Source organism: Pleurodeles waltl, chromosome 3_1, assembly GCF_031143425.1.
Source record: "Pleurodeles waltl isolate 20211129_DDA chromosome 3_1, aPleWal1.hap1.20221129, whole genome shotgun sequence".
In the NCBI taxonomy this organism is placed as follows: Eukaryota; Metazoa; Chordata; class Amphibia; order Caudata; family Salamandridae; genus Pleurodeles; species Pleurodeles waltl.
In genome coordinates this window covers 436,228,084-436,243,580 of record NC_090440.1, presented here as the reverse complement: position 1 = coordinate 436,243,580, position 15,497 = coordinate 436,228,084, and the positions used below count along the sequence as shown (strand labels likewise).

The 15,497-nt window shown below is 43.0% G+C and overlaps 1 protein-coding gene across 2 annotated transcripts in view; it reads right to left on the bottom strand.

Annotated features, from left to right (window-relative positions):
- Nucleotides 1–4,398: 4,398 nt before the first annotated feature.
- Nucleotides 4,399–15,497, bottom strand: part of HAPLN3 (hyaluronan and proteoglycan link protein 3) — a 62,128-nt gene continuing 51,029 nt past the window's right edge. For both annotated transcript variants that reach the window (XM_069222712.1, XM_069222713.1), the window contains exons 4-5: nucleotides 9,263–9,565; nucleotides 4,399–7,852 (exon numbers count right to left, since the gene is read on the bottom strand). In XM_069222712.1, the coding sequence (XP_069078813.1) occupies nucleotides 7,569–7,852; nucleotides 9,263–9,565 (587 nt within the window). In that variant the 3' untranslated portion in view covers nucleotides 4,399–7,568. The remainder of the gene's footprint in view (nucleotides 7,853–9,262; nucleotides 9,566–15,497) is intronic.

Sequence of the window (15,497 nt, the reverse complement as noted above, 5' to 3'; positions counted from 1 at the left end):
GCATATTTTTGGGGGATTGGCGTGGGACAGATTGTGGTGGGGCAGATTGTTTTTGACTGGTGTGGGGCAGATAGGAGTGAGGCAGACTGGAGAGGGGGACATTCATTTAGATGGGAATGGCACAGATTGAAGTGGGGCAGATTGTTTTGGTTTGGAGTGAGTGAGATTGGAGTGGGGCAGATTGTTCTGGATTGGAGTGGGGCAGATTATTTTGGATTGGACTGGAGCAGATTGGAGTGGGACAAATTGATTGGATTGGGTGGTGTGGTTTTTTAGATTGGATAGGGGCATACTCTTTTGGATTGGACTGGGGCAGGATAGGAATGGGGAAGATTGCTCTAGATTTGAGTGGGGCAGATTGGAGTGTGCAGATAGTTGTGGTTTGACATGGGGCAGATTGGAGTTGGGCCAACTGTTTGGGATTGGAGTGGGGCAGATTGGAGTGGGGCGGACTGTTTTTAATTGGATTGGGACAGAATGGAATGGGACGGATTGGTAGATTGTTGTGGACTAGAGGGCAACAGATTGTTTTGGATTGCAGTGGGGCAGATTGGAGTGGTAAAGATTGATTGGATTCGGTGGGGTGGGGTGGATTGTTTGGATTAGAGTGGTGCATACTGCTTTGGATTGAAGTGGAATAGATTGAAGTGGGGCAGCTTGTTTTAGATTGGAATGGGAAGATTGGTTTTGATTAAAGTGTGCAGATGTTTTGGATTGGCGTGGGGCAGACTGGAATGGGCTGACAGTTTGGGATTGGAGTGAGGAAGATTGAAGTGGGGCAGATTATTTTCAATTGGAATGGGACAGATTGGAATGGGATACGTTGCAGTGGGGCAGATAGGAGTGAGGTAGATTGTTTGGGACTTAAGTGGGACAGATTGTTTTGGATTGGAGTGGGTCAGATTGGAGTGGGGCATATTGTTTTGGATTGAAGTGGGGCAGATTGTTTGGACTGAGTGTGGCAGATTGGAGTAGGGCAGATTGTTTTGGATTGGAGTGGGGAAGATTGGAGTGAGGAAAATGGTGCAGGTTGTAATGGGGTGGGTTGGGTTGGGAGGACTGGAGTGTGGTAGATTGGAGTGGATTGGGGTGAGTGGTTTGGTTAGGAGTGAGATGGCTTTGGAGTGGGGTGAACTGGACTGGTCTGGGGTCAGTTGCAGTGGAGTGGGGTGAACTGGCATGAGGTGAGGTGGCTGGATTGGCATGAACTGGAGGGGATTGGATTGGGGTGGGTAAATTTGGGTGTACAATATGATTATGTGCTAAAGCATAATTTCTTAAATTACACATAGGAAAGACACAATGTCACGTTGCAATCTTTCAAACAAAATAATCATCACCTTTAGAGAACAGCGCTTATAAGCCAAAACAAAATATGAGTGAAAACTGAGAAAAGAAGACTTTGCAAAACAAAAGAGTTAACTACAGAAAATAAAACTTTGCAGTTATGTTTGTCCTGGTGGGCACGTTTTTAGCCAGTCACACGCCTTCCGTTTAAAGGGCCCTAAAAGTTAAAAAGAAGCACCTTAATCATGCTGGGAGCAGCGGACGAGCACTGGTTATGTTGAATCAATCAGTGCTTGGTACGACTCCACAGACAGGAACGGAAATGGTGCCAGGCCTGCAGTGTCAAATTACAAGGTTTTAAAGAAGAGTGTCATGCAAGCAAACAAATGGCTCCAAGCCCTTTTCAGATAACAAGAGTCTTTCAGGCAAGATGCATGCGCTAGTGCATCCTCTAGCAGGTTCAACCCTAAAAACCAGCCCAGCAGACCATATAACAGGCCGACAAACAGTCAAAAAAGGGCTCAAACGCTGACCTATTGAACCGCCCCTTTGAGCATTGCCTGATTTCCATCTAGGCCAGTCAGACCCTGAGAAGGTGCGACCTCCTGACCAATCCAGTTGATTGTGGTGAATAGTCAGTAGCCTACAAGTTAATGAGTTGAGAAAGCTGGCAGTGAGATAAGTTGATAACTCGCATGAAGATATGAATGAGGCCACTTATGGTAGGTCTGCAATACCAAGAACAGTGATCAGAAGAAAATAAACCTTAGAAATCGGAAGCACAAAAATCCTGAATTCGGAGACCAGTGCTTGGTGGCATAGCCCAAACATTTGTCTCACTACAGAACTGTGTAGTCTTTGATTTCATGGCATGCCCCCTTTCAAAGCCTGCTCTCAACAGGTGTTAAAAGTGCCAAAAAAATGACGCAAGGAAACCTGTTAGATTTCCTTGCGCCATTTTTTCGCACCCCCCCTTACGGGGGAACGCCCCTTTTGCATACATTATTCCTGGCGCAGGCATAATGTAGCGAAAAGGGTTTCAAAGTGGCTCAATGCATGCATTGCGCCACTTTTTAAATATGGTGCAATGTTTTTGGCCTTCTAATGCCACATTAGTGTAAGAAAATTATGGTAATGTGGCATTCGAATGGCACTAGGGGCTCTTAAATATGCCCCACAGTTTTGAATAAGTTCACAAAATAGTGCAAAGGTGATCATAAGCAAAGGAGACAACAAAAAAGACAAAAGACAATTTCTTAATAGAGTTCCGAGAGAGGTATTCCAAAGCAAAAGTTCTATAGTACCAGTAAATTATTTGACTGATTAAAGTCTCTCAGTAATGTTTTTATGCAGAACGGTTTTCGACGGCGTTTTGTCCTACACTGATTCATAAGGTCATCATCACGACAAAACGAAGAATAACTGAGTATTAAGGTTGCAAAAGCTGTGCCTTCAAAATGGTAGGATACAATTAAATCAAGGTGACTTTTGAATGGATGGGTGAACGGAGTGCCGCTAAGTGGTATAGCGTGCATCCATTTCTTAGGAATCAGAAAGAGGAACAGGTGCTAGTGGTGGTAAGGTTTTGAAAGAGTTGCCGTAAGCACGGTGATTAAATATTACCGTCCAGGATAGAACTAAACCGTCTCCTATGGCTGCCTTCAAAATCCAAGTCCACCCTTAAATAGCACATTTTATTATTGCAGAGTAAGTAGGTCAGCAATTTACCACCCAACTACATGAATCCATGGCTTCAAGGTAATTCCAAGAGTACCAGTTAATCCAATCCTGCATTTTTGCTCCGAATCCTTGTGGCAACTTCTTTTGCTTTCTGTACCATAAGGCCCTTTTCCCCAGGTGGGTGGTGGTTAGCACACTGAGTACATTTGGTTAACTGAATGATCCTTCTCTTCAGCAGGAACAGTTTCCCATTGCAAAGAAGGTCCACTCAAGCTGTATATTTTTAAAAATAAAAACCCACACACCCCTCAACTCTGCAAATACATACATCCCTAGTACTGACTAACTGACTAACTGACTAATATCAACACTATTTTGAGGAGTACGTAATAAACATGCCAAGCTTTTCTAAAATTACAAAAGTAGCTCAGGTATTTGGATAATATTAGAGATATTTCAGTATAAAATAATGTATGTTAAAAGTTGAGATTGTTAACTAAATGTAACACAGTCATTATTTTATTATCTTGACTAAAAGCCAACCAATATGTATAATACAACAATTAGGAAAAGCATTGTTATCATACAATTACCCCAGCTTACATCTGAACTGTGGTAAAAATCTAAATGAACATCAACATATAGAAACTCCTTGTGAGCCTTCACTACAGGCCTCCCATTTGAACCGTATTTAGGCTGCTCCTTAAAGATAACCTGGTGCTATTTCGATCCTACTGGATAACGCAAAAGCTTTATGGCTCATAATAATATGGAACTCAATAAGGACAAACGTTTTTCCATGGCAAAACACCACAAAGTAGGTAATTGCTTCCAGCCATCCATCCCTCCTAATTTGTTCCTTTTCCTCCTATATTGCAATCTCACACACTAGCACTGTTCACATTGGCATTCCACTTTGCAAAATATGCGGGTATTGGTAACACCCTAAGTCTAAGCTTTAAATAGCGACAGCGTCAAGTCTTGTGTGAAACTAATTTATTTAGGAATCAATGTCTCTTCAAAGTGAAATAAAAAACTTATGTTTGATCTGGTTATAAATGTTTTGAAGAAAGCACAGAAGGCAAATTGGGATTTTTGCACAATCTGCACACAAATTCACTTCATTAAAATATTTAATGGGTATGGGAAGAGTGACTAGAGGGATCATTTTGCAATTCTTTTACTTCTTACCCACTTCTATTCTTGGATTTCATGGCCAACTCATTTACTTTTTGTGAATCATTCCAGTGACTCAGGAAATTGTGTTCTCATTGTTTTATCCACGGCTAAACACGTTAGTGTAACAATCTAGTATTTAAACCACAGAAGTGGTTGCTATTAATAATGTATCAAAGAATGCTTTAATTGGATATATCCACAACTCTACCAATTGTTAAAATGCATGAGAAGAACATAGCAAAAGTCTAGGGAGAGTGTTCTGAGTGTTTTATTTTATTACTGCCCATAAAATAACTATTTCATAAAAAAAAGATTTTACAGAATTTGACATTAACAACTATATGAGCAGAACAACACGCACAGAAGATACAAAAGATAAGATATTATTTACATATATAATATAACAGCACCCGTTTTTCTTTTTATTACAAATATATGTTCAAAGTGGAATCCGTAAAAACATAAGAAGGTCCTACAAAAGGAGTAAAGAAAGGTGGTAGGTATGCAGACAGGCATCTCCAGATCTGATATGAGGTTTTACACTCTTCAAAATACGTCTTTTGCTATGGTAACAGAATTCAGCACGACTTAATAATTCTCGTTTCCCCACACATAAGATGGCCATAAAGTATATTTTGTGAGGGACCTTACAAGGACTACAATTGTCAAAAATAAAGTTAAGTTAAAGTATACCATATTTCTGTCTATCAAACTTTATTTGTGAAAACAATGCAGAATGCATAACAGGAAATAGTATGTATCACCTTATTAGCCCATCGAGAATGCAAACATGGATGCCTCTGGCCAGTATTTGATGGACACATTAGCACAAACATCTTAATGCTGCTTTCCTTCTGCCTGGCTGAAGGAGCATCCTAGTAGTTACATTGGATCTCTTGCTCATCTTCCTCCTGTCATCTTCTCCTTGGACCACACCATGGCTAGACCCGTATGCTAGCTTCCTAAGCCAGCTGTCCTGTCTCTGGAACAGACGCTAAGATATTTGGCCGAGCTTCAGTGACATCAACATGGCCTGATATGTCCATGTCAGTGCTACTGCATCCCGAAGCTCGCCTAATCTGAGCCTCCTGTGTACATTTTAACACTAAAAGTCACAGTAAATTTCTCAAGTCCTATTGAAAATGTTCAAAACCTGCTTGTGTGGCTTCTCATTGACACTGGCTTTAGTACTATAGTTGTTTTAACTTTGGTTAAAGGCTATTCTCATATGCAAGTTGCAGTGTACTGCATTTAAAGGTAGCTGTCTCAACCATCAAAGCTGGTGTTAGGGCATAATGTCTTACCTTAGACTGTCCTGAGGCAGACCCTTTTTCTTAACCGCTGGTTATTTTTGTGTAGAACTATTTATAAGGTGCTTTTCTGTTTGCTGTAGTTCTCCAGGCAGGGCGTTACACAAACGAGGGACCTGACTGCTGATGCCCGACCACTGATTTCCTCTAACCTGAGCTTGGAAAATATGAGTCAATGTTGGTCCTGCGAACTCAGAACTCTTAGTATTTTATATCGGGGCATCTCTGTGTCATCTATAGTGGGCAGATTTCCATATTATGTTTAGTATTAAGCACACGATTTTAAAACCTGCGTTATGTTGCACTGGGGACCAACTCAAGTCCTTAAGATTTGATGGGCTGTAACCATTGTCTATGGCGAATGAAGTTCGACATGGTTAGTTCCATAAACATGTACAACAGCAAAAGGAATGTGTGTGCTTCTGTTGAACTTGTAACTTGACTGCCATTACAGTTTGACATACATATTGGAAATAGCTCTGATTAGCATTTGCTCTCTGTAACTGTCGATTGTTCTAAAGAAAATATAGGCACACGCAATATTTTTCAAATATTATACTCCTGAGGCAGAACGTATCCTAACTTGAACAAAATAACAGAATATAGGGGCGGATATGGATAGAGCTCTAGTCCAAAAGCAGGACCAATGCCTCTTTTGAATTGTTTTCGATAGACACCAGCCCATTCTATTTTCTATTTAAATTCTATTCTTGACTTCCTTTAGCTCCTCATTCCGTGCAGTATTGTTAGATGGAAACCGACACTAGTGACAGTGGGGAGTGGGAATTACTGCATCTTATCGTTGGGAAGGCACGAAAACATAAAATGTGTTTTCACTCCATAGTATCATGATCTGTTTGCGTCTTGTAATTGGGGTGAAACCTATCGAGAACACTGGCAATATGTCATGATTTCTTCAATTTCCTTCGACTGGTGAACGACTAAACTGAATTCTTTGTGTCATTTTCACAGCTCCTCAAGGACAAATGTCTACGTAATCCAAGCAGGCGCATTTGTTGACTACTCATTGCATACAGCATGGTGTATAGTGCTTTTCAGTTACATGTTAAGCAGTGTCAATTCCACTTCAGTGTCCCCTTTGTGCATCTGACTTTTCTCAACTCTGCCTAGCTTTCTACCCTTGCCAGGGGACTCGTGGATACTGCCTGCCAGAAAGGAGGGACAGCAAGCTCTGCCCCAGCTCCATTTTATTCAATAGCACACAGACACAGGTCCTTAAACGTTAAAGCTAACAGTAACATGGGATCAGGCCTCTCCCATGGATCGCTGCACCTACGACCCTTCGGGAAGAAATGAAGCTACTCAGTAAAACATGTTACCTACACATTAGTGACACGTGAGGTCACAAAACTGCTGCCAAGAAATAGATCGAACCGTCTAGCACTGTACAGCCAGCTGGGGAAGGGAGAGGTTCAACCAATATTTCAGATTTCATGTCAATGGTTCTCAAAAGACCTCTGTGGCAGTAGTGTTCAGTAGGAGGGATGGTAATGACATATGTGCCAATATCAATAAAGATGCAACATTCCACTATGCAAAAGAGAAATAGGATTCCAGCACATACGAAATATTCAGCCTGAAAGCTGTGTTTTTGGGGAGTGCAGTGTTAACTCCATGTTACGGAACCAGATAATGTATGAAGAAAACAGCTTTTGGACTCTATCTTTGGTGGGATGAACTTTTGCAATCCATTCACCAGAGTTAAATGGTTGACTTTCATCAGGCGAGTTACAGAGCTCTCAGGTCAACATCACTGCACTTTCTCAGCAGCCTCTCTTCTATGTTATTAAAAGAAACAAATGCATTTGCCCTTTGACACAAAGCCAAACGAAACATATATATATATATTATTTTAAATAATTAAATATTAAACTGGGAGGCGGCGAAAAAATATTTAGATTGCCTGAAACCTTAAAATGTGCTCTTTATATATCTTAGTTCTTTATGGTGCAGTGTGGTCTTGTCAGTTCAATAAGCCCTCCAAAATGACACTGAAAGCATTCATTTAAAGTGACAAACTATTTGAATATCTTGTGACCATGCCTAATAAAGCGGCATTCATGAAGGAAAATGTTCGCATAAAGGAGACATTTAGCTCTTCTTATAGCAAAATACTCCGAACTTTTGCTGTTTATTCAGGAAACCAAAGCTCCTAACCCCTGGCTCTAGGGGTCCGCAGTTGGGACGAGGAGAGGAGATGGGGTACCGCACGCTGCCGTCTGCCAGCCATGCTGCGTCACAGCGATCCAGGTTGGCAAACTTCCAGGCAGCATAGAGTTGTCCGACCTTGGCGATTTCTGCTCCGTCCTCTTGACAGGCAGCCTTAGCCTCCTCAAAATTCAGTTTATCGGGATGCTCCAAGTAGTATACCTTCCCTGCAAATTCACAAAGAAGGAACATCATTTATGAAGAAATCAAGTACCGTGAGTGTGCTGAGAGAAAAACTGCAGCCATTTTTCCTTAAATCATTGTATCCCATCGTCCCACTCATCTTCCCTTCGGCATTTGTTCTCACTTATTTGGTTCGTGGGAAGAAATAATTAAAAGCCAAGTCAGTGGAGAAATGGTAAGCGCTGTAACCGAGAGTCGATACTGTTCATGGGACTGATCGGCTGCTCTACCTTCCCATGCCACAAGGAATGGCAGCTTGCATCTGGACATACTTCCGTATTCGTAAGCACTTTTTCAAGTCAATAGGCTCTCCCAGGAACCTAAACATTGACTTCAAAATGTGTAGATCAAGATCCTGGCGTGAACACACCTATTGGGGTATAAGGCTGAAGGAGAAGTTTAAAGGGGGGTTAACCTTTGCCCTTAGTCCTTCAGCAGACTGTTTGCCTTTAACCGGAAGCCTGGGTGACTCATGTTATGACCTCGCACGTCTTCTATCCAGCCTCTCTCACTGCAAGCCTAGGCGCACAGACGCTTTACTGAGAAAATAGATGTTAAATCTGGCCTGGGTAAAGTCATGCTCAGTAGAGCTGCCCCCAGAGCGGTTACACATTCATCACCTCATGGCCTGGGTAAAGTCATACTCAGTAGAGCTGCCCCCAGAGCGGTTACACATTCATCACCTCATGGCCTGGGTAAAGTCATGCTCAGTAGAGCTGCCCCCAGAGCGGTTACACATTCATCACCTCATGGCCTGGGTAAAGTCATACTCAGTAGAGCTGCCCCCAGAGCGGTTACACATTCATCACCTCATGGCCTGGGTAAAGTCATGCTCAGTAGAGCTGCCCCCAGAGCGGTTACACATTCATCACCTCATGGCCTGGGTAAAGTCATACTCAGTAGAGCTGCCCCCAGAGCGGTTACACATTCATCACCTCATGGCCTGGGTAAAGTCATGCTCAGTAGAGCTGCCCCCAGAGCGGTTACACATTCATCACCTCATGGCCTGGGTAAAGTCATACTCAGTAGAGCTGCCCCCAGAGCGGTTACACATTCATCACCTCATGGCCTGGGTAAAGTCATACTCAGTAGAGCTGCCCCCAGAGCGGTTACACATTCATCACCTCATGGCCTGGGTAAAGTCATACTCAGTAGAGCTGCCCCCAGAGCGGTTACACATTCATCACCTCACGACAGAATTCCAAGGCTGAGCAGCCCGGTGAGCTGGGATGTAACCTGCTGATGCCTGGTCATTTCAGGCTTCAGGCTCCACTGAGCTCAGGCTGCATAACTATAAATGGCTGCAGCGTTTAATCCAAATGAAGAAGTAACAGTTTGAGATTGCTAAACATAAAGTTACAATGGACATATCACCTGAAGTCAACCCGTCTCACCTTTCAGAGAGGAGGAGAAACAGAAAACATCAAACTGGTGCAGTTGCTTGTGGCGCTCGCCGTAGCTTCGGACTCCAGGAGCGGTCGCCTTTCCACCACAGGGCTCACGGGACAAGGTGATTGGATATTGTACGGTGCCGTCCAGTACCCACCCAGCATTGCACCAGTCCAGGCCCTCCTCCCAGGCCTGGAAGAGCTGATCAAATGACGCCATCATGGAATCCTGACCCTCACAGGCTTTTTTGGCTTCGTGGTAGTTCAGTTTGTAGCGTCCACGGTGTGGCTGGTATGGGAACACAACACCTGAAAAGAAAGAACACACCGATTGCCCAAAAGTTCGTTAAACAAGAAATTGGAGACATGGAGGAGGTGTTGTTAGTGGCACCTAAAATGCCCTACAAAGTGTGACGGAAACGCCTCATATTCAGTTCCAATTAATCTTTTGCTAGCAAGTTACTAAAGGGGTGTGAACAGCAGAGGACAACATACGTGTGCCGGGTGGAAAGCCCAAACCAGAAATCTCAACAATCAATGTCTATATATGGCTATGTGAAGGATGTGCTAACAGTACTTTACACATCACTGCCTGCTGAAACAAGTGGACAGTATAAAAACATAAAGGATAAAGCTGCAGGTAACTATGGTGCACATTGTGTAGCTCAGACCAGGGAAGTAGAGCTGGAGTAAATCAAGATGGCTGTTCCATTTGGATATCAACCTCAAGGTTCTACACGCTGCTAGTTCCCCTTACCTTGCAACAAAACTGATCATGCCTGGTTGGTCCACATCCTAAGGCACCTTGGAAACACTACTCTTAGAAACTCCAACTTTCAAAATGGAACATACAATGGTGTAATCCATCACTGCGACTGTGACTAGAATTTGGAGCTCTCTGCTTTAGAGTGATGCCCCATTACCTTTCTGGTCACCTTCAGAAAACAACCTTCCTCGTTCCAACCTTTTTTTCCCCTTCACTCCATACTTTAGTCAGTTCTCTTAATCCTACCTCCCTTTTTCTCCCGTTTTTTCTCTTTGATTTTGTTCTTCCTTTTTTGTTTACCCTGCTTCCTAACTTTATGGCTATGCGCTTCTTCATATATTTGCACTTCATGTCTACTCCGTTGGTTTATACCTTCAAATCCTGATAGTCTTGCAATTCGAGTTGATGTCTTGTAATCAGCTACTAGCCTTACAGCACACTCTTCTTCTTGCTTTCCTTGCTCTGATACTTCTTCCTACTTTTACAATTATTTTTTTGCTGATTCTGACATTGTCTAGTTGTAGAAGAGTGTGAGATGGGGTGTGCACAGTGGGTAATGGTGCATACATTTCTAGGAAATGGAATATGATTAGGGGTTCAAGTGGTGCATTTTACAGCCAAAACATTCCTTAGTCATTATCCCCAATGTTTCTTTGTCTAAAATGCCCTATAAACACCAAGTCAAGACCAGAACTACCCAAACAAGCAGTGTGTTTCCTACCTGTAATGCCTTCCGTGCACATTCAGATTAAGTTGATCTACTTTCAAAGAGAAGATTTGGTTTAGGAAGCCGTCTCACTCTCTGCCTTTTTCCTACCATAGTGCTAACCACTTGGCACGTGTCACAAACTAGTATGTCACCTGGTCCGCCCGTGTCACATCTATTTACACTTAAAACCAATGCTTAATGCATTTAATAAAATTAAAAGCACTGGAGTCCAGAGTCTGATACCGAGGTTGCCTAGTTTTGATTTCTCCCCATGCCTCAGTCTACTGTCGAACTAACTCACGGATACAGTGAGGTGATTTCCTATTTCAATATCTTCCTCTGTAGCTTATTACAAACGTTGCAGTGCACTGTAGCTACGTAGTTCTATATAATGCAGTGACCTGTCAATTTCAAGAAACTCTGAAAACATATTTATATAAATGTAATTATTACTTTAAATGTACTGACTCCATTTTAAATAGTTTATTGAATGAGTGACTAAAAGCGGAGGGTTGTTGGACGAAAAACAAAAGTCCAGAATTCCGACCCTTGCAGGTTGAAGAGAGGGGAATAAGTTGGGGTGCTCGGCTCGGACAGGGTACTTTGTCTAGGAGTGGGAGAAGCAGGGAACCTCTTCAGGAAACAGGGGAGACGTCGTGATCTAAAATAAGAGAAAGATGACATCGGTGTTCCCATTCTCGTGCTTAGCAACGCCTGGGGCGGGGGAGGGAGGGTTTGCAGGACTACCGCGGTTGCCCTTTCTGATTCCTGGGCAGGCTTTGGTGCAAACCGTGCTCCCCAGATACAGAGAGCCCAGGTCGCCGTGATTAGGTGAACGACCACCGCAGAGCTCTACAGTTTCCAGATAGGTTATGTGCTCCGGGATATTTTGTTGCAATGTGGTACTTGCAGTCTGATTTAATAATAGCATAAATAGAACTGTAAGCCCCAAAATGCAAAGCAGAAACCTGGAATGGATGAGTCACATGCATGAATCTGTGAAACCTGAGGTTCTGCTATTTTGGCCTCATATGAAATGTTCTACATTTGCCAGACTCCTACAGGTATTCCCGAAATGCTCCTCAAATGCGATTCGTTCGTCTGCATGGTTGCAGATGGGAGTGTCCGCCCTTCAACATGCCGCCTCCGGTCTGTCATCATTGGGGGTGGCTGTCACAAGCCTGCAATTTTTGGTGAAAAAATGTGTATACAAATTGCATCAAAGCTGATAGCGTTCTCGAGATAACATTTAAATGGATTTTCACATTGGATTACCTAAGGAAAAAAGAGACTGCAAAATGTGTAGGGCGCCCAACTTGTGTTGTTTTAGTCATTTTAGCACATTACTTTTGCCAGAGAAGTAAACCAAGGAAACATTTTTCTTGAAAAGAAACACCTACTGATAAATAACAAAGTATGTGCCATAAAGTCAGTGTAACAACAACCTGGAATTTCTAGGCAAATGTTTCGTTTCACCATGCCTCATTTTTTTTTAGGTCGAGTATGGGCTCTATGTCGGCTTTTAACCACGCCCATCTCACGCCCATCACTTTCACTCATTCGTGGGCTTGCCTTTAAAAAAATCTTTGTTATCATTGGTAAATGATTTTTTGTCCCTCCTTGAGGCAATTTTGTTACTGCCTTGGCCATTGACCCTGTTACATGGATAATTGCACATTTGCCGATATGTTTGACTGGGAGCAAACTTCATTTTCTTTTTGTGTCTCTCCTTCGCACTCAGGCTCATGACGGCTATGGCACTTTGAATCAGCTCACTTTTGTCAACTGCTTTACTTTACATTTTCACATTTATGTGAAAAGAAAAGACCAGTTAGGAATTTACAACGCTAATAGCTCTAACTGGAGCAAACGCGAGACCAATTACATTTCAAATGCTTGTTTCTCTAGGGAGATGCCATCAGTCCTGGGTTTTCAGAGGCATCCGTTCTGCACTTTCAGGCAGGATGTTCTTACCTGCTGCAGTGCAGATGTTGTCTTCCCTCTGCTCCACCACGCACCTTCCTAGAGCCTGTGCCCTGCTACTAGCTCCGATACAAAATATGGGGAAAAGCACTTCCCCTGTGTTATGAGGGATGAGGCCTTAGATACTACAATTTAATACAGCTCACAGCAGACCTGTGTGAACTTGTTTACCGCACTTCATGCAAGAGACCCTGTTCACGTGTAAAAGGACAGAAATATGACCAATCAGAAATATGACCAATCACTGTGTGGCTTCAAATAAAGCAACACAATGATTGGCCATGGTTTTTAATATGCCCGCCCGCACTGCCTTTGAAAGTGAGGCAGCAAGTATAGCCAAATCTGAAGCTCATAGTGTTGCTATCATGCTATTTATAGAAGTAAACAGCATGAGAACCACACAAGGATTGGTTGGAGCAGGTTTAATCAAGCGTGCGGAGAGAGACTAGGTGGCAGCACTGCCTTCCCCCTGGCTACCTAACACAGCACAGATTCAAGGGGTGGAAGTGCGCATGTGGGGCTGGACACAGCAAGAGACCTGTCGACCCAACATACACATTTGACTTTATCCTAACCCTGCAGCCTGACAATCAAAAGGATAGGCTGTGCCTTGTCCAAACAGCACCGTGGATGAGGATTTTTTTAAAATAAGGAACATAATAGAATAATGTTTAAGGCATGTGGCAGCTGGAGGGGGCAGCGGGGCATTGCTCTTATGCCCCTTAGGAGCAACCGGCCCTGCAATCTATGAGAACCACCCACAAAAGACAAAGGGTCTGATTTAAGAAATGTTGTGCTGCACTTAGTGCAGCGCCACTTTTGTTGCGGCCCTTAGCACCCCCTTACCGCCACCATGTGTGTGCCGTATTTAAAATGCGCCGGATCATGGCACAGTGTAGCGGGCAATAGTGTCAGAATTCCTGACGCTATTGATGTACTCTGCAGGAGTAGCGCCAACATTTTGGCTCTACTCCTGCAGAGTACACAGGGGCCCATTGTATTCAATGGCATGCCCCCTTTTAACGCCTGCTCTGAGCAGGCCTTAAAAGTATAGAAAAAAATGGTGCCAGGAAATCTCTTAGATTTCCCTGCACCATATTTTCGTCCTCCCCTAATGGGGCACACCCCTCTTGTATACATTATGCCTGGCACAGGCATAATGTGGAACAAGGGTTACAAAGTGGCACAATGCATGCATTGCACCACTTTGTAAATATGGCGCGTGCAAAAAGCCACTTTAGCGGCGTCTTAACGTCAAAGCATGACGCTATGGCGGTGCTAAGACCTCTTAAATCAGGCCCAAAGAACGAGTTGCGAGAAAAGATTGCATTCACTTTCAATACACGTGCAAACATCTAGGTCCAGATAGTGGGTGCGCAAACTGTTGAACAATCAGCATGAGGGTGGCCAATTTAGGGATTGTCGCATGACTCCAGGGTTCGGAGGCCTGAGGCCTGCTCTCCTCAACAGCCATCCTTTCACATTGGTTCTTCAGCTGGACCTGGGTAGGCTTTGGGGATGGCTACTTCAAATGTATTATGGTGCAGCTGGAGGAGTGGTGAAACACAACATGATGGAGGCTTCCCTTGCAGTACGTGAAGAGGGGTGTGCCCCTGAGTCTCACAGATATTAATTTTCCTTGGGCTGAATGCCCCCCCTCCCCGAAGAACAAAGGGCCTCTAAGCAGTTGGGCACCCCCCTTGCACCGCAGGGGCTGCAGGAACCTGGGTTATGCTTCTCAGCTGGAGCACACAAGCATTGAGCAGGCAGGCACTGGACCAATGTTCTCGTGGCTTTTATGAAGCACTTAAAGTCTCGGCCATTTTAAGAGATCTCAACCATTTTGTTCGTCCTCGGTGCTATAAAAGACTCATGGCTGATTGATACGTAAAATGAAGAATGGCATAATAAATTGCACCATAGCCATACTCACAACAAAGAAACCGTAACTACGTACTTTTCATCTTGCTTTCGGTTAGGCGTAAAGAATCAATCATCATGAAGGAAATATCCTACAGGTAAAAATATAGGACGAAGCATAGCCATATCCATTGCTCTAACTTTTACCTAAGGTTCTCTAAACCTCTAAATCCTTCCCTGCCCACCCCTACCTTTGTCAGCTGTCATGTACTGCAATCATAATTCTCATTATGAACCATTAACCATACCGTGATTGTAAAGTACCCTGACTCCATCATTAACCCTGACTGTAACCCTGCCCGGGCCCTGGATTCCTCCTTTACTCCAACCACTACTCCAATCCTAACATCGACCCAGCTTTTTCATCCCTAGCCTATCCTTAATTTAAACCATAACCACTTTGCATTTAATGATTCATTTTTGTTTTTCCATTACCCATAATAACTGCATGCTAATTACTTTTCTTCATAATGGAATTTCTTCATTTTGGTTACTGTAATCTTTATTATGGCTTCTTCATTTTCACATAATGCTGGTTAATGTGCATTCTGAAGATATGTCCTGATCATAATGAAATAACATCTCAGTAAGCATCCTTTGTATTATTGGTAGTTGGAAAAAAGCACATCCTTTTTTTGCTTCAAACACAGAGAGCTTGTTACAGCTTATTAGAACCAAATACGCTTTAAAATGTTGGCAAAGAGTGACACCCAGTGGTCAGAGAAATAAAAAAAAAATGTTTGTCTTTTTGCAACCCTATAGTTCACATTCTACGTTTATAAAACGGTACGGTACTTACATTAATAGGCTAACTTAAACAAAGACAGACTAGTTCACTTGTAAAAAAAAAAAGGCATTGCCCT